The sequence below is a fragment of the Bufo gargarizans genome, chromosome 4 (assembly GCF_014858855.1).
Source record: "Bufo gargarizans isolate SCDJY-AF-19 chromosome 4, ASM1485885v1, whole genome shotgun sequence".
In the NCBI taxonomy this organism is placed as follows: domain Eukaryota; kingdom Metazoa; phylum Chordata; class Amphibia; order Anura; family Bufonidae; genus Bufo; species Bufo gargarizans.
Genome location: NC_058083.1, coordinates 435,899,056 through 435,918,792, shown reverse-complemented (window position 1 = coordinate 435,918,792; position 19,737 = coordinate 435,899,056). Strand labels below are relative to the sequence as shown.

The following is a 19,737-nucleotide window of genomic DNA, read 5'->3' as shown; positions in this document are numbered from 1 at the left end:
CCCCATGCATCATGTCACTGGGTCACGTTACGCAGTGGCCAGGTGACCTGCTTCAAACAAGGTGTTGATGCGCTGAGACTGGCAATCTGACTAGGTGGTGCAGGATCGAAGGAGCCAGAACCCAGCTGTAGGGATGAGGTAACTATGATTCCCTCTGCAGGTCTGGTCATGCTGGGGGGTCTCCCAGAAAGACCCCCTAAGAGTGAACAACCCCTTTAATTTCTTTTTTCTTTTGTCAGACCATTTTTATTATTACTTTTGTATTTAAATTAGGTGTACAAATCAGACAATGCATTGATCCCCACAAGCCCCCTCCCTGCTCCGTGCATTGCCCTTCCTTCCCTCAGCAAATTTCTACACCTCAAATCCTTTATAAGGTAACCATTGCCTTTAATTTATTTCTAGCAGAAGTAACAGAGGATCAGCACAACACATACAGTGGGATGCGAAAGTTTGGGCAACCTTGTTAATTGTCATGATTTTCCTGTATATATCGTTGGTTGTTACGATAAAAAATGTCAGTTAAATATATCATATAGGAGACACACACAGTGATATTTGAGAAGTGAAATGAAGTTTATTGGATTTACAGAAAGTGTGCTATAATTGTTTAAACAAAATTAGGCAGGTGCATAAATTTGGGCACCACAAAAAATAAATGAAATCAATATTTACTAGATCCTCCTTTTGCAGAAATTACAGCCTCTAAACGCTTCCTGTAGGTTCCAATGAGAGTCTGGATTCTGGTCGAAGGTATTTTGGACCATTCCTTTTTACAAAACATCTTTAGTTCATTCAGGTTTGATGGCTTCCGAGCATGGACAGCTCTCTTTAAGTAACACCACAGATTTTCAATTATATTCAGGTCTGGGGACTGAGATGGCCATTCCAGAACGTTGTACTTGTTCCTCTGCATAAATGCCTTAGTGGATTTTGAGCAGTGTTTAGGGTCGTTGTCTTGTTGAAAGATCCAGCCCCGGCGCAGCTTCAGCTTTGTCACTGATTCCTGGACATTGGTCTCCAGAATCTGCTGATACTGAGTGGAATCCATGCGTCCCTCAACTTTGACAAGATTCCCAGTCCCTGCACTGGCCACACAGCCCCACAGCATGATGGAACCACCACCATATTTTACTGTAGGTAGCAGGTGTTTTTCTTGGAATGCTGAGTTCTTTTTCCTCCATGCATAACGCCCCTTGTTATGGCCAAATAACTCAATTTTAGTTTCATCAGTCCACAGCACCTTATTCCAAAATGAAGCTGGCTTGTGCAAATGTGCTTTAGCCCACCTCAAGCGGCACTTTTTGTGCTGTGGGTGGAGAAAAGGCTTCCTCTGCATCACTCTCGCATACAGCATCTCCTTGTGTAAAGTGTGCTGAATGGTTGAATGATGCACAGTGACTCCATCTGCAGCAAGATGATGTTGTAGGTCTTTGGTGCTGGTCTGTGGGTTGACTCTGACTGTTCTCACCATTCGTCGCTTCTGTCTTTCCGAGATTTTTCTTGGTCTGCCACTTCGAGCCTTAACTTGATCTGAGCCTGTGGTCTTCCATTTCCTCAATATGTTCCTAACTGTGGAAACAGACAGCTGAAATCTCTGAGACAGCTTTCTGTATCCTTCTCCTAAACCATGATGGTGAACCATCTTTGTCTTCAGATCATTTGAGAGTTGTTTTGAGGCCCCCATGTTGCTACTCTTCAGAGAAAATTTAAAAGAGGAGGGAAACTTACAATTGACCCCCTTAAATACTCTTTCTCATAATTGGATTCACCTGTGTATGTAGGTCAGGGGTCACTGAGCTTACCAAGCCAATTTGAGTTCCAATAATTAGTTCTAAAGGTTTTTGAATCAATAAAATGACAACAGTGCCCAAATTTATGCACCTGCCTAATTTTGTTTAAACAATTATAGCACACTTTCTGTAAATCCAATAAACTTAATTTCTCGCCCAGTTTCCTTGGGGGACACAGAAGACCTTGGGTATAGCTCATCTCCCTAGGAGGCGTGACACTAAGTAAGAACTGTTAGCCCCTCCTCCACAGCTATACCCTCAGCCTGGAGAGAGAGACTGTCAGTTTTTAGCTTAGTGTCCAAGGAGGCAAGACACTCCCTGCTCTGCAGGGCTGTTTTCTCCTTGTTTTAATTTTAGATTTTTACTTTTTTCTTTTCTTTTTGTTCCAGAACATCAGGGACAACAGAGACGCACTAGACCTCTCTGTTTCTCCCGGGGTCGAGCTGCGCCAGTGCCGGTCATCCGCACTGCTGCCTCCCCCACAGAAGGCAAGGTGGATCAGGGCAGCCCAGCTCCCCTACATCCCGCCAGCGCAAGGGTCGCCCGCACGCCAAGTCCCTCTTCCAGCGTCCTGCCACTACGGTGCCAGTAGCTGAAGGGGCGACCCTGCTGGAACGGACCGAGGGTGAAGACGGCTGTGGTGAGAGATTGGCTTCTCCAGCCCTACGTCCACCCCCCCACCCCGGTCTCCTGCGTGCCTGACCCCCATACTGACAGGGCCTCTGGACCCTTTTGTCCCTGCTAGTCCTAGGCTGGCCCCTGGCTGCCACAGGGCGACATTCTGCTCCCTCTCCTCCCCTCCATAGGACATTGGCACCCTTCTCCCTGACAAGAAGAATGCCTGGGGAGCTGCAGAGGTTCGCACCTAGCTGCCCCTGACGTAGGGGTTATGCAGGCCTCCCACCCTCACAGACCCGGTCTCAGGGTCCCCCTCCCTCTTACCGGCCACTGCTTCAGGGCCAGAGGGCCCGCGCCTTGCTGCCCCTGACCCATCACGGGCACCGGTCCAAGGGCAAGGTGGTTGTGGCTGCCGGCCATATGGAGCGCTGTTCTAGGCCAAGGGCCCGCTCCAGGGGTGAAATGGCTGCCGGGTCATCGCTTCCGACAGCGGGTGGGCACCGCGGCCTACAAATGAGCGCTATGCCTCAACAGCCCCCGGCCGACCGTCGGAACATTCCGGTCGGCCGGGCGCCGCAAAATGTTGTTCCCCTCCTGGGCGACACTTCGCGGCAGCGATCCCACTCTATCCGGGTCCCCAGCTCTTCCGGCCCGCGGGGTGGGCACCCGCGGCCGGTATGTGCCGCTCCGTAGGCCCGGCCAGTACTTTAAATACTGTGCGGCCCCGGTCAGCCGGGCGCCGCTAAAAATTTAGACCCCGGCTTCACGGCCTGCTAGGCCGCATAATTCGGGCCTCTGTTGGAGGGGGCTGGAACTTCTCCGGGCGCGAATCTTCCCGCCTGGAGGTTCCCCCGCCCCCAGAGGATCGCAGTGCCGCCCCCAGGCCGGATCCCTGTTAACCCCTTGGGTACAGGCCGGCTTCCGATGGGCCTGTGTGGCTTTCTGCCTCAGTGAGGCTGGGTTATAATAAATAAATTAAACAAAAAAAAAAAAAAAAAAAAAAGAAATTAAATTATTTATTAATATGACTTGTGGGCTGCGCAGGACACTGCAGCCTCATCTCAGAGTGCTGCCTGTATACATGCCCCCCTTCCATAGGTGGCATGGTGTCGCGCTCCCCGGCTGCGGCGCTACCAGGGTCATTTCCCCTTCTAGGTGGTTTTTTTTGCCCTCTCCGCGCTACGGCGCTGGTCAGTGCATGCGGCCTTTTCTGTAGGGTGCCTGCCATGTGCAGGACCCCCCTCCTGGCGGGATACTGCACTCTCCTTAACTGCGGGTTGGCCTTGTGCATGATCGCCCTTTCATTGGCGGCCTACTGCAGTTTCTCCGGATACGGTGCTGGCCATGTGCACGACCACCTTCCATAGGTGGAACACGGCAATTCGTTGCCGGCCATGTGCGTGACCCCTTCCATAGGCGGAACGCTACACTCTCACTGGATTCGTTGCCGATCATGTGCATGACCCCCTTCTTAGGCGGAATATTGCACTCTCATCGGATTCGGTGCTGGCCATGTGCACGACCCCCTTCCTTAGGCGGAACGCCGCACTGTCTCTGGATTCGCTGCCTGCCATAGGCATGACTCCCTTCTGTGGACGGCATTCGGCACTCTCACTGGATTCACTGCCAGCCATGTGCATGACCACCTTCCATAGGCGGTATGATGCACTCTCATTGGATTCACTGCCGGCCTTGGGCATGCCTCCTTCCCTGGTGGCGGCATACATACACTCCCTCGGTCGGTGGTTGTTCTCTCGCCGGTACGTTGTTGGCCAGGTGCATGAACCCTATGCATGGCGGGGTGCTTGCACTCTCTCTGGATCCACTGCCGGCCATATGCATGACCCCTCTTCCGTGGGCGGTGTACGCACTCTCACTGGATTCGCTGCCGGCCATGGGCATGCCTCCTTTAGGTGACATACGCACATTTTCACCGGCTGCTCGCACTCTCCCTGAATGCGATGCTGGCCATGTGCATGGCCCCCCCCCCCACCCTTCGTGTTCTGGGCGGCATACTACACTCTCACCGGATACATTGCTGGCCTTGAGCATGGCCTTCTAACATGGGTGGAACGCTTGTGTTCCCATTGGATGCGGTGCTGGCCTTGTGCGTGACCACCCCTCATTCCATGGGCGGAATTTTGCACGCTCACGGGATTCAAGGCTGTCCTTGTATGTGCTGTGCTGGACTTGCTCATGTTCCCCCTTCATTGGTGGAGTAGTTGCACTCTCACAAAATTTCGGTGTTGGGTGAATTGTTGCACACTCACTTAATGCTAGGATAGCCCTGTGCATGACCCCCCTTTCACTAGGTGGACCTCCTGCGTTCCTGCTGGATACTGTGTGGCCATGTGCATGGCGCCCTTCTGGGCGAAGTAGGGTATGCCCTACTTCTCTGACGTAGTTACGACCTTGGGCATCACCCCCTTTTTGGGGCGGGCCCTTGCACTCTTGCTGACTGCAGTTTGCCAGGTACATGTCCCCCCCTTTCGAGGAGGTCAGTTTGCGTTCTATCGCATACCTTACTAGTCTTGTGCATAACTCCTTTTCAGTTGCACTTCCGTAGATACTGTGGGACTCTGTGGCTGGCCTTCTTCGCTGAGTGATATTTTTGCAGTGAGCGGACGTTCTTGTGCGTTGTTTGGGCCGTGTATGCCTTCTCGTCCCGTAGGTGGGTTAGCCTTCTCACTGCTTACGGGGCTACTCGTACGTATGCCTCCTTTCCCCCTGCGACATACTTTTTCTCTTGGGAGACGGTGTTTGCAGCAAGCCTTGCACTATTCTCTAAGGAGATCATTCTGTCCACCTGTGTGAGCCTAAGGTGTTGTCCAATAAGCAACAGATGAATACCTTATATTTAAGTAGACGGGCTCTGCTGCTCGCTACTGCACCGAGCTGGGTGGTACTCACTCATTTCGTTGGCCCTTCCGCCCGGGGAGTGTTCGTGGTTCCTAGATACGTACCCATTCGTCCTTCTGCGGCATTGTTTCCCTGCGCTAGTGGTCACATGGTCGAGAGTGCTGTCTGCAGCGCCCTTCGCATTTTATGTTGGCTCTGGCAGGACTACGGTCCCCTCGCCTAGTACCTTTTCCTCCTCTTCGGGTGCAGTGTGGTATGATTCTTTCCGGTTGGCGCCCTCGGTGCTTCAGTCTGATCTGCTACCAGGTTCGGGCTGCTCTTCTTGGGAAGGTCACCCAACTTCTCTTGGGTGCTCGCCTACCCAGGTCCGGAGGACCTCCGCCTTGAGTTCTTCAGGGTATTCAAGGCGGTGGACCGGGTGTCTCAGTGTAGCGGTGTGCTGCTTTTGAGCTGTTCTATGGCTTCTCTGTTGCCCACTCCTATGCCGGCCTCTGTCTCGACCGCCTTTTCTCGCCGGTCGGTTTGGCTCCCACTCGGTACAGATCACTCCGATGTGGCTTCTGTTCCGGCCGCGCTTCAGAGGCTGTTCCTTCACTGCCTTTCCCTCGGGGGAGAGCGTGGTTGTTCATGTGGATGGTACTGGTGTTCCCTTTGAGTCCCCCTTGTCCACACTGGTTGTACTAGCTGTGTACCTAGTTACCGGGTCTACGGCGTTCTGTCCTCCCGCTGGGTGCAGATTGCGTTTTTGTTTTTTTGTTTTCAATTCTAGGCAATGTTTCTGCTATGGACTTACCTTCTCGGTAGCTTGGGAGGACTGCCTTTTGCCAAGATTGTCTTCAGATCTCCCACACCGGGACTGTAGTCCGTCTTCCTGTGGTGACTGCATCGGCTTGGGTTTTAGCCTGTCTTGTCCTGGCATCTGGCGGTTGCTGGACGGACCCTTCGGTTCCTGTCCGTTTGTCCTTCTGCTCCCCCACTCAGGGTGGATCCGGGACAACTTGCTCGGGGGCCGGCGGGACCAGTTCTACCCGTGTTACTGGTCTGCGCCTGATCATTGGGTTTTCACCCTCTTGCCCAGGCGACTCTAGTGGGCTCGCTAGTGTTCGCTCCTGGCCGTGTTTCGTCCAGGATCTGTTGGAGGACTTAGGTTTTTACCTGGGGTTCTGTGGGAAGCTGGGCGTTCCCCCGCTCTTCCTTTCTCTCTCCATGGTTCTGTTTTTCTCCAGTCCGGCCTGGAACTGGGACTGGGACTCTGTCGCTTGAAGTATCAGGTGTCAGCGCTGCCCTTCTTCTTTCAGCGTTCCCCGGCCCTCTGGGCCTGTCTGGACCTTCTTCCGTGGAGCGGCTCTTGGGTTCCTTTGTGCTGCCCTCCGGTACCGCCCTGGGACCTACATACTGGGCTCTTGGCGCTCCAATCTTTCGCTTGGAGCCGTTACAGTGGTTCTCTCTACTCCTTCTGTCCTGTACGGTTGTGTTTCTGTAGCCATCGTGTCTCTGGCGGGTGCCTGAGTGGCGGCCCTTCTTGTTCCGAGCCTTTTGTCTTTCCCCAGGACAGGGCTGTTCTCCATTCCGTCTCTTCCTTCCTTCTGAAGGTGGTGTTTGTCTTTCATTTCGTCGAGGCAGTCGTCCTCCCCTTCCCACCCCCGGGAATGGACACTTCACCGGTTTGGACGTTGTTTGGACCTTGCAGTTTTTTACTTGGAGATCTCCGACTCTTGTCTACGTTCGGCCTCTTGGGTTCCAGGAGGTCCGCGCGAAGGGTTGACGGCATCCAGGGTGGCTTTCCTCCTCTTTCTCAGAGTGGCTATTGCTGTGGTTGCCGCACCAAGGGCAGGGTTCTGCTTTTGGTGTCACCGTTCATTTCACCAGAGCTGTCGGTTCCTCCTGGGTCAGAGGCATTAGGCTTCGGCCATGCATTTGTGCAAGGCGGTCACTTCTTCCTTGCACACCTTACCAGGTTCTACAGGGTGCGTACTCGGGCTTCAGCGTCTGCTGCCTTGGGCCGCCTGGTCTGCAGGCGGCGGTTTCTTGATGCCTTCGGGTGCTTCGCCTTGGTGCTGTGGTCCCTCCCCTCTTGGACTGCTATTGAACGTCCCAAGGTCTTCTGTGTCCCCCAAGGAAACTGGGCGAGAAAACGAGATTTTTGTATAACTTACCAGTAAAATCTCTTTCTCGCTCTTTCCTTGGGGGACACAGCACCCACCCATTCTTTGTTCTTCTCTGCACGGTTTCCGGGTTTGTTTTACCCGTTGGGTAGTTGGCTTGTTGGTTCCACTTTTGGACTTTGCCTTGTTTTCACTACTTGGACACGCAACTGACAGTCTCTCTCTCCAGGCTGAGGGTATAGCTGTGGAGGAGGGGCTAACAGTTCTTACTTAGTGTCACGCCTCCTAGGGAGATGAGCTATACCCAAGGTCTTCTGTGTCCCCCAAGGAAAGAGCGAGAAAGAGATTTTACTGGTAAGTTATACAAAAATCTCGTTTTCACTTCTCAAATATCACTGTGTGTGTCTCCTATATGATATATTTAACTGACATTTTTTATCGTAACAACCAACGATTTATACAGGAAAATCATGACGATTAACAAGGTTGCCCAAACTTTCGCATCCCACTGTAGCTATACGATGCTCCATAATGGTTATTTTATGAGGAATGCTAGACACGACAGGAGAGCTGCGGGGTCCTCTTAAAGAGCCTTTAAACTTGACTAGATGATGTATTTGATTTGAAGTTTGCAGACAGTGGGTCTAATATTTATTTTCTTCCTTCTGGACAGAGCTAATTTGAGTACTTTGCATAGCATATTTCCTACACCGGCTGGTTCTTCACAAGGAGAAACCAGCGCCTTCTAAGATCAGGCTGTATACGACTGTAGGCTCTGTATACACTGCGCTGTGTCTTCTCTTGGTAGTATATGCTCCCGCCCGCCACTCATAGGATTCCATTTGAAAAAAAAATAAAATGTTTTTCATTGATTTAAAAAATGCAAAAATAAAAATTTGTTTTTTTCAGTTCACTTTTGCAAAAATCTGGCTAATGTATGCAAAGTTTGAAATCAGACAGAAGAATCTTCAATTTGCACGAAAAGCCTTGGTAAGTTTAACTACCGGTAACTGTCATAAATCTTATTGCACTTGTTTTTCCTGCTGAAGGCGTAATTATCTGATATAATGGTTGAAAGGGGTTCAATGGGATTGTCTGGAAATTTTCCAAACCTTCAGGAGACCAGAGGGGTTTATAAATAAAGCTTTACTCACCTGCCACAGTTCCACATGTTCCAGCTCTGCAGGGCTCGTCCCTGGGGTGCAGTTGTAGAATTTTTCATTTCTACTATAATGAAAGGGGTTTTCCGAGATGTATATACGAATGACCTAAACTTAGAAAAACTTAGCGGTATACATGTTTATATTTTTTTTATATATATATGTTGTATATATTTTTTGGGTCTTTCTATTAAAAAGAGAAAATATGTGTAGGTAGGTAGAGAAGAAATCACATTCCTGTTATTTACAAGTGGTTTTAAGAGGTCTTTCCTCCGTTTCTTTTGTTAATATAGCCAGGAGGCACAAGACAACTGCTGAAGGATTTTTTAAATTTTTTTTGTTAGGCTGCAGCATATTTCCCATGTATAGTCCCAGATATATAAGACCAGCTCTTACGTGACACTCTCTTTGCTTCACCTTAAATAGATATTGAGTAGCACTCTGTTTATTATAAGAGGGCACAAGAAAGTATGTAATGACTACAGCTAGAGAAAGTAAAGAGAAGGGCCATGTGTGGCAGGCTCTCTGGTCTCTGCTTGTCAACTTTTGGCATGAATAAGGATGACGTGACCCCCAAGGAGCATATGACCCTTCCATTTGCGGTTCTACGCCCCCCTGCGTGTGCTGCTACAGCCATGGATTTTTTTTTTTCTAGCTGGAGTTTTAGGCAGTCCTTAAAACTGCCCGCACTCCCATCCAGGAGACTGGAGTCCAGGGGGTCCTCCAAGCCCCCTGTTCCTTTCCGTTCTCCAGAAGCAAAGCAGGACTAGAGTTTCCCACAAAGCCTCTGTTTCCTCGCCAGCGTTCGGATCACCACAGCCGTCCACCGCAAGTCCCCTCTGTCCCGGTGTAGAGTCCAAGGTGGTGATCCGGCTGAAGCCAGGGGAGCAGAAGATGCTGGACAGGTCAGTAAAAGGACTTTGTTGAGCGGTCCAGGGACCCTTTGGCTCTGGCGTGCGCGGCGCTGGTAATTTCGTGGAGTCGGTTCATGTTTCCTTACGTGTTTCCGCCTCTTCCCCTCATTCCGCGTCTCCTCCGGAAGATCAGGTCAGAGGGACTGCCGTCATTCTCGTGGCCCCAGATTGGCCGCGCCGGGTGTGGCACGCGTCTCTGGTCGCCCTTCTCGCCGACAAACTCTGGCGTCTTCCTCTTCGGGGGGACCTTCTGTCGCAGGAGCCGATCTTTCACCCGAATTTAGGCTGTTGAAGCTGCTGTACTGAAGGCTCTGGGTTTTTCGGATGCGGTGGTCCAGACCATGATTCGGGCCAGGAAGCCGTTGTCTTCCAGAATCTAACGCCGGACCTGGAAGTCCTACTTTAGTTGGTGTGAGCGGCATCAGCTGCCTCTCGTTCGGTTCTCTTTGCCGCGACTCTTGGCTTTCCTGCAGTCGGGCATGAACTTGGGGCTGGATCTCAGCTCCCTCAAAGGGCAAGTGTCGGCTCCATCCATTCTTTTTCAGCGGAATTTGGCTTCACTTTCGACGGTTCTGACTTTTCTGCATTCCATCTAAATGAGGAGATTATTCTCCCTTCATTTTGTCCGGGCCCGTCTCCTCCTCGGGAGAGGTCGCTCTATACCCTGGATGATTTGGTACGAGCCGTTCGAATCTATCTGTCCCAAACGGCTTTTTTCAGGTGGACGGATTCCCTGTTCATGATTCCAGAGGGGCAGAGACAAGGGCTGGCAGCATCGAAGATGGATTAATTGTGGAAGCGTACCGCGTAAATGGCCGGGCCCCAACCTTCCGGGTGACTGCTCATTTGGCTCGGGCAGTGGGGGCCTCTTGGGTGGTGCATCCACGGGGCTTCGGCCCTTCAGGTGTGCAAGGCGGCTACCTGGTCGTCTTTGCATACTACTTCCAAGTTTTACAAATGGCACGCCTTTGCGTCTGCTGGCGCTTCTCTGGGGCGTAGAGTTTTGCAGACGGCGGTTCTCTGATTGACGGGAGGGTTGCTTGTTATGCCAACCCTTGGGGACTGCTCTATTACGTCACGCTCTGTAACGTCCCATTGTCAAGCCTGTGTCCCCCGATGATACGGATGAGAAAACTAGATTTTTGTTCTTACCGTAAAATCAGTTTCTCTTCCGTTAATTGGGGGACACAGCTCTCACCCATTCTTTTTGTTTAGGGGCCTTTTCAGGCCTGTGTGGTTCTGGGTTTATCCGTAGTGTTTATCCATTTTGTTTGTTTTGCTTCTCCTACTGCTTTTGCACGAACTGATTTAGCTTAGTCCCTGTAGGAAGGGTATAGCTGAAGGGGAGGAGCTTATACTTTTTGTGCTTAGTGTCGCTTCCTAGCGGCAACAGCTATACCCATGGTCAATGCCCCCAATGAACAGAAGAGAAACAGATTTTACGGTAAGTACAAAAATCAAGTTTTTAAATGAATATCAGCATAAGGGCTCATGCACACGACAGTATTTTGCGTTCAGTATACTGGCCGTTTTTGTAGTTCAGTATGGAATGGTTCAGCAAAAAATACTGAAGTGTCTCAGTGTGCATTCCGTTTCAGTATTTCAGTATTTCCGTGCCGTGAAAAGATAGAACATGTCCTATTCTTGTCCGCAAATCACGGTGCTTGGCTCCATTCAAGTCAATGGGTCCGCAAAAAAAACGGAACACATACGGAAATGCATCCGTATGTCTTCCGTATCCGTTCCATTTTTTCTGAACCATCTATTGAAAATGTTATGCCCAGCCCAATTTTTACTATGTAATTACTGTATACTGTATATGGCATACGGAAAAACGGAAAGGAAACGGAAACAAAAAACGGAACAACAGATCCGTAAAAAACGGGCCGCAAAACACTGAAAAAGCAATACTGTCGTGTGCATGAGGCCTAACTTATGCCATGTTCTAATTAGTGCAGGGTTCAAGTGGAGCATGACCCAGATTGTTGGCATGTGGTGTTCCTTGTTACTCACTTTGCATTCTGTATCTAATATGTGTCCGACGTATCAGTGACCACACTTACAATTTCCTTTATCTAGGGCACCTCTATTGGAAAATGTCCCAAGCACAAGCTATTTAAGGGTTACATAGAGCTAGAGCTGCAGCTTCGAGAATTTGACCGATGTAGGAAACTGTATGAGAAGTTTCTGGAATTTGCTCCAGAAAATTGTACCACATGGATTAAGTTTGCAGAACTGGAGACCATTCTGGGTGACATTGAAAGAGCCTGCGCTGTGTATGAATTGGCTATCGGACAGCCACGACTTGATATGCCTGAAGTAAGTCCCTTTCCTTATTTGCTTTACATATGAGCTAAAGAGCTCTGAGGAAGCCACTTGACTCATACTGAAGATGTGATCTGATTGGTTGCCATGAGAAACAGACTTTCTTACATTATCATTGGATATTAAGAGCCCCTAATAGGCTAGCTTCACACAGTGCGGTACCATACAGGTCTCTGGGATTGTCCCATCCCCATCTACATGTTGAAGGTTTTTTTTTAAATGCACATTTCTTTGTGCAGACCTGACTTTTACATCTATGTCATACCTTTTAGGCCACATTTACACTAACGTATTTTGTTTCCGTAAAAAAAAATTTTTTTTTGATTGGATGAGAACCTATTCATTTCAATAGGTCCTTAAAAGATGCGGATAGCACGCTGTGTGCTGTCCGCATCCGTATGTCCATTCCGTAGCCCCGCAAAAAAAAAAAAAAATAGAACATGTCCTATTCTAGTCTGTTTTGCAGACACAAGCATTGTTACAATGGATCCATGAAAAAAAAAAAAACGGATGCCATACGGACGTCATCTTTTTTTTTTTTTTTTTGTCTTCTGTGCGGACCACAAAACACATAGCCTTGTGAATGTAGCCCTATCTTGCAGATTGCTCAGGGATTTCTTCTATTGCTTTCAATAGGACACACATGACACAATACAGAGGAAAAGTCTGCTGCAGATTTCCCCACGGAAATGGCTGTGGATTTCACCCTCTCAATTATTTGTCCTCGATCCTGTGGATAGCGGATAACTTCAAAACTTGGCACATGGCCCTTTACATGGGGGAGACAAAATTATTATCTACTATTGGTTACATAATAAAGAACCCACAATGACCCAAAATGAAGAGATTACAGAGTTTACAAGCTCATTAAAGAGCATCCATTAACAGGATCAATTTATTAATCCAGGGTTACTGGATTAATGGGGTTGATCCTGCTGGCCAAAACCATATATCTTTTGTTAAAATCCGTGTTATTGTGTTGAGGATATTTATTCATTATGCTTCAGTGCACCATGGGGTTGCGCTTTGGAGCACCACAGCTCAGCTGTAGTATAAATTATTTTCTGTTAAAAACCTTTTCCCGAAACTCTGGTTTGGTTCCAATGTACCCCTTGGAACCGAACCTAGTTCGGGAAAAGGTTTTTAACAGTAGAAATTAATTTTTGAAGTTATTACCCGAAGTCTCGCGAGACTTCGCAATGTAATAACTTTGCCTCATCTGAGCCAATACATTCTACTACTGTACGGAGAGCTTGCTCCGTACAGTATTCAAACAAAGTTTTTTTATGTAGATCGACTTCGGATGTTTCATGTGAAGTCGATTCACTCTTCACTCATCCCTAGTTATGGCCACCCTATGATCCAGCAGCAGTGGACGTGCTTGCACACTATAGGAGAAGAAGCCTACACGCACTCCCACGTTCCCGGCCAGCGCTTTTTCCTATAATGTCCAAGCACGGCCGCTGCTGCTGGATTGCAGGGGGGTCATAACCCCTGGATGTGAGCCATGTATAATGTGATATCGCAATCAAGCCAGCAAAGGAGGCAATATGGACAATCACAATACATTAGTAAGCATCTTATATTCATGTTATTTACATGATAAATGACATCTGCTGAAGTGAGACAACCCTTTTAATATATAAATTCTCCTGGACGGCCACGGATTTTAACGAGAGGTATAATTTTTATCAGCAGATCAACTCCACCAGGCAGTATGCCAGGTTTAATCTGGTTGATCCTGCTGAAGATTATCACTGTGTAAGAATAGATTAAATCTGAAGTCAGTTTCATGTTTGCATATTGCCCATAACCCTGATTATTTCACGTGCAGGTTCTCTGGAAATCTTATATTGATTTTGAAATAGAACAAGAAGAATTTGAGAAGACAAGAAATCTGTATAGGAGACTTCTGCAGAGAACACAGCATGTCAAGGTATTAAGGGCTATGCGTACAGTCATAATGACAAAAGTCCTTTGTCTCTGTTCACATCTGCGCTGTAGTTTTAGTGTATAATGAAAACCCCTAATGTAACAGCTATCCACCATCACTAAAGCGGGGATCTGAGCCCTTTGTTGCTTTTCACTGCACAGTTGCGGAGAACTTTGAATGTCAAATATCTATGCCGCTGCTCCATTCATCATCTTTGGGACTGATGGAGACAGCCGAGTGCAGCACTTCACCTCCACTCCCTTTAAACTTCTCCCCACAGTGATCTTGCAGGAAGGTCTCATGCGCACAACCATGTCCGTTTTTACGATGCGTCGTGTGCGGCCTGCTTTTTTGGTGTGCTGTCTGCTCTTTTGGTGGACCCGTTGCCTTAAATGGGTCTGTGGTCTGCATTTTGTGGACATATTCAGTCTGTTCATGGAACAGACATATGGATGCAGAAAGCACATACAGGTAAACCTCAAAAAAGTAGAATATCGTGCAAAGTTCATTTATTTGAGTAATGCAACTTAAAAGGTGAAACTAATATATGAGAGACTCATTACATGCAAAGTGAGATATTTCAAGCCTTTATTTGTTATAATTTGGATGATTATGGCTCATAGTTTATGAAACCCCAAAGTCACAATCTCAGGTCCCCTTTGCTCAGGGGATATGGATTCATTAGCTGACTGGAGTGTGACACTTTAAACCTAGAATATTGAACCTTTTCATAAAATTCTGATTTTAAGCTGCATTAATGCAATTCCTTTTAATTTGCATTAATTAAATAAATAGACTTTTGCACAATATTCAAATTTTTCGAGTTTCACCTGTAGATGATCCGCATGTCCATTTTACGAAAAGATAGAACATGTCCTATACTTGACTGCAAAATGTGGACCACAGACCCATTGAGGTCAATTGGAGCAACTTTAAGCAAATCTGAGAATTCTGGTTTTGACAGGGGTCAGTAAGCACAATAGTAGTAGTGAGGAGCTGAGCAGATGGATATATAGTATAGTGTTATTCAGTAAAGCTTGTCATTTGTTCATTACAATCTCTGCTCTTTCGGAGCTTGGTAGCCAAATGGAGGTGTTTGATATGATGATGTAGAAGCGTCTGTACAGAGATCGCTGTCGGTCACTGATAAGACCTCCCACTTGGCTACTGAGCCGAGAAAGAGCAGAGATTTTAATGAATAAATGACAAGTGAATATATTCCCATGACACAATATATCGATCTGCTCAACCTCTCGTTGTGTGACAGATTCTCTTTAAATTAGGCCATGATTCCTGTACCTTAGCAGCGGAGCTCTACGTCCTGCAGGCCCTGTCTGTCACACCTGTAAGCTCACAAGGCAGCAAGTTACTTGAAGAAATATAAAAAAAAACTTTGCACAAGACAAAGCTAAGCACGCATTTTAAGGCCATTAAAACAGAATTTTATATTTTTACATAATGGTAATTTATAATTACCATTATTATAGTGGATTATGCAGCAGATTCATGTAACCTTACGACGTCGTTCAAAAAGGGGATAAATGTAATCATGCTTTCCAGATGGTGTGTGTGTGTGTGTGTGTGTATATATATGTGTATGTATAGAGAGAGAGAGAGAGAGAGAGAGAGAGAGATGAAGGTAATGTGTTCAAGCTCTGAACTTCTGTATCCCCCCATTAAACGGACCCCTACTTTTGCCTTCCAGGTCTGGATAAGCTTTGCTCAGTTTGAGCTCACCACTGGGGGCAGTGACACATTAATGAAATGTAGACAGATCTACGAGGAAGCGAATAAGACGCTGAGGAATTGTGAGGAGAAGGAAGAAAGGCTGATGCTCCTAGAGTCCTGGATGAGCTTTGAACAGGAGGTTGGAAGTGAATCCACACAGCAGAGGGTGGCTAAGCTCATGCCCGAGAGAGTTAAGAAAAGAAGAAAACTCCAAGCTGAAGATGGGGTAAGACTTACAGCCGCTCATAAATCTGTTGTTATTCTCTGTGATATCATTACTGCTAATGGCCATTACCATACCACCATTGATCTTCTATATTAGCATCATAACCATACAACATGATAGACCATTTTGTTAAAGTGATTCTGTCACCAGCAATCTCCCTATCAAGCTATTTGCATAGACACATAGCTGTGGTTCACCTGATTAAAACGCAGTTTTTCTTTTGCTGATTCGAGGCTCCGTTCCTGAGTTATGATACTTTTCATAATATGCAAATTAAGCCTTTGGTGCAATGAAGGCATCACCATTGCTCTTGTTGCTCCAAGCTCCACTCATTTCTGTGGTCAGCCCCTCCATGGCTGCTTTGCTACTTCTTGGTGCCATCAATTAAAGCAGCCAGGAAGAGGCCGGCCACAGAAGGGAGTGGAGCTTGGGTACAACAAGAACAATAGTGATGCCCTCATTGCACCAAAAACGTAACTTGCATATTTAGAAAAAGTATCATAACTCTGTAACGGAGCATTGACAAAGGAAAAACTGAATTTTAATCACGTGACGCACAGTTACGTGTCTATGGAAACAATTGGATAGGGAGGTCGCTGGTGACAGATTCCCTTTAAATACTATGAACACCTACAGGGGGGCTTTTCTTACATTTTACTCATTTTGGTCTAAAAAAATCATTTTTTCAATTGGTCTTTATTTAAAAAAAAAAAGTCAGTAATTTTTGTGCTAGTGTTAAATTCCAATCTGCTTGCAGACTGTGACTTTCCATCAGATGACCGCTCATGTGTAACTCTTATCTCTGAACTTCTGTTATAAAGCAGGATCAGCTGAGCAGATTGATGAATAGTTTTATGGGAAAGATTCAGTATATGTTATACTTTACTCATGTAAATTCCTACTCATTCTGGACTTTAAAGTGATTGACAGCTATCTCTGTATACACAGCCATAGAGGAAGGCTGTCAATCACTGATAGGACCAACTCCTGGACTTCAAAGCTCAGAAGGAGCAGGAATTTAAAAGAATGAAATACAATTTATACCTAATCTTTTCCAATAAAGCTAGATATCAATCTGCTCAGCTCCTCCTGCTCTATAACGTGCTGCCTGTAGCTTACATTGCATTTTCATAGTAACAGGGGCAGACTTTGTTTTTGAAGGGCCCAAGGCCACTGCCCATCCCCATGCTGTGTATCTCCCCCAAGCTGCAGAGGTTTCTCCCCTCTTCACAAGCATCACTCTGATGCAGCGATTCCCTGCTGCTTGCTCCTTCCGTAAGCTGCACCCATCATCCTCACCCTCGACGTCAGGGTGATGCCTCAGCAAGTCTCGCGCAGTTGGCGTGTGCTGCGCTTCTGGGTCATGTGCAGTACAATTCTCTGAGGCATGTTCTACACAGGTGATGAAAGCACAGTGCATGGCGCCTGCACGAGATTTGCAGAGGAATCTCCCTGGCATGAGGAAATGGAGGAGGATACCAGGCACAGCTTACGAGAGGAGCAAGCAGCAGGGAAGAACTGCATCTACGTCACATTGGTGGAGGGGAAACGTTTGCAGCATGGGGGGGAGGGGTGACGTAGCACGTGGATGAGCGTCGGGCTTGGGAAATTTGAAAATGAAAGTCTGCTCCCCTGGGCACTTTAGAGCCATTTTCCATACAACTTAAAGTGCTTTTCCAGGACATTCACTACAGAGACGATAGAAAGGACAAAGGTATAGCTAGCATGCTTGGTCTACATTCTACGGGACATTGTGGATAGTGTAATCTGTGAAACTTTGGTGACGGACTCCCTTTAAATGTGTGCTTATGAGCAGCCAGGAGCTCAGTGATGAGGGCCACACATGAGCCATCAGGGATTCTCTCTGGCAGGACTCGCTGTGAACAGGACATCTGTACAAAGAGAAGGGATGAAAAGTTTTGACCAATTGGAAAAAATGATTTGTAGCCTAAAATAAGTAGAATGCAGTACTAAAAATAAAAAAATAAAAAAAAATTCCCCCTAAGGTATTCATAGCTCTTTAGGCTCATATACATTGGCAGATTATTTGGATATTTATCGGAAACGAATATTCATAAAACAAAGCGAATATTTATCGCCCTATAATTGGTCCGTACAAATGTCCAAAACGCTTGTTTGTAGGGCGATCGATCGTTTATGAATGCAGCAGTTATTCCTGATTATTATCCTGTGTATCTGCCCATTTAAAAGGGGTAAGGCTCTGTTCACACCATGTTTGGTGCATATAAATATCAGGAAAATCTCCATAGTTTTATATACACGTCATTAATTCCTGTAGTTCTAAAAAGTGCACATATTTTTGCGGAATGACCTTGTATTACAAAACCTGGTCTACAACAGTTTCCAAACAAGGTATATGGAGGCGCACTGGCCCAACGCTCGCCTATTATGTCCAGCTCGTACTATGGTGTGAACAGACCCCAGACCTATGAATAAAACCTACTGTTACCAACTTACATTTGTGACTGTGATGTATTAATTTTTCTAGTCTGACGCTGGATGGGAGGAATACTATGACTACATATTTCCTGAAGATGCAGCTAATCAACCTAATCTTAAACTGCTTGCCATGGCCAAACTCTGGAAGAAGCAGCAGAAAAACGAAGATGATGATGATAATGACGATGATGATGGACAAGATCCTGATAAAGACATTGATGAGAGCGCTTCCTGACACACGGATGTGTAGGATATTGCTGCTTTTGTTTGTTTTTTTTACTGCCCTTTATATCTCCTTGTACATATCTCAGACCAGAATATTTGTTATTGAGCAGTCCAGGCCTCCTATGTGAAAATAAAACATTTAAAATAATGAGTTTATAAGTGAGATTTCTCTGCACGTGTTCCTTCACTGGGAAGCAACTTCAAGGAATGTTCATTTAAGGAACTCTCATTAGTAATTAACCCCTTCTCTATGCTATGACTGAAATATGTCATAAGCAAAATCTGGTTCGTGCTCTGATCTTGAAGGCACTGCTACTGCGCAGCATCAGCAGGAGCCCATTAGACCTGCATAAGGGCCTGTGTCCATTATGATGCCAACCCTGACAGTTTAACCTCTTGGATGCTGCAGTCAATAGCAAAAGCTGCATGTAAGGGTCGCTTCACACGTCACTGTGATTTCGTAGTAAAGAGATCACAGAGAGGCACGGAGCATTAACAGTCATGTTACTGCTCCGTGCCTCTGCAGTCTGCAGCGGGTCTTGGCACTCTTTCACGGAGCGGATGCCACGCACGGCATCCGCTCGTGTGAAGCGACCCTAAGTGGTTAGAGGAAGGGGGTCACTTTCCTCAGTGTATTAATCACATATTAACCTAGAAGGCTAGTTTCACACCAGCATTAAAATCTTCCGGCAGGCTGTTCCAGAACAGGAACGGTCTGCCAAAACTCATCGTGTCCGGCATAGCGGGATACTGGCTTTCCCTGCCGGAGCCCATTGACTATAATGGAATTTGGCCTATTTCCGGCCAAGCAAAGTTTTTTTTCTAGATTTTAACGCTAGTATAAATATTTTATGTCATTTATTTTCTTTAAAGAATGGGTGAATGGTTTTTTGAAGGCAGTCCATGTATTCCACTTGCTGTCTTAGCTCTTTAGCTTCCTAGCACATCAGACCAATGATGTGTGACTCAATTAGAACATCACAGATTTCACTAGTCGATGCAATTCTCTTCTGTGGGCATCTTTATCTAGGCGTATCAAGAGAACAGTTGAGATCTGGTACAGTTATCCCACTTCTGCACCTATCATCATCATACCTAGATCCCGCTCTACACTTCATCTCCTCACAGCAGCAGTAACCTGACAGGGGTTAGTTATTAGTTTTGACTGCTACAGTACTTCCAAAATGAATAACGGCCCAACATTTTTTAAACAGTTTTTTTTGTGAAAAATGCATTAAAAAACTACCTCTTTCTGATATCCCTTTAAAAAGTGTAAAATAATCACAAAAATAAAAGGGATTGGTATTGCTCTACTTTGAACACTAGAAAAAATATATATTTTTTATATATATATATATATATATATATATATATATATATAATATATTTTT

The 19,737-nt window shown here is 46.6% G+C and overlaps 1 protein-coding gene across 1 annotated transcript in view; it reads left to right on the top strand.

The window, feature by feature from the left end:
- The window catches only part of CRNKL1 (crooked neck pre-mRNA splicing factor 1), a 40,792-nt gene extending 22,298 nt beyond the window's left edge, over window positions 1-18,494 (top strand). The window contains exons 10-14 of the mRNA XM_044290135.1: window positions 8,285-8,365; window positions 11,529-11,768; window positions 13,609-13,710; window positions 15,413-15,661; window positions 18,171-18,494. Of these exons, the coding sequence (XP_044146070.1) occupies window positions 8,285-8,365; window positions 11,529-11,768; window positions 13,609-13,710; window positions 15,413-15,661; window positions 18,171-18,356 (858 nt within the window). The 3' untranslated portion in view covers window positions 18,357-18,494. The remainder of the gene's footprint in view (window positions 1-8,284; window positions 8,366-11,528; window positions 11,769-13,608; window positions 13,711-15,412; window positions 15,662-18,170) is intronic.
- Window positions 18,495-19,737: the final 1,243 nt, after the last annotated feature.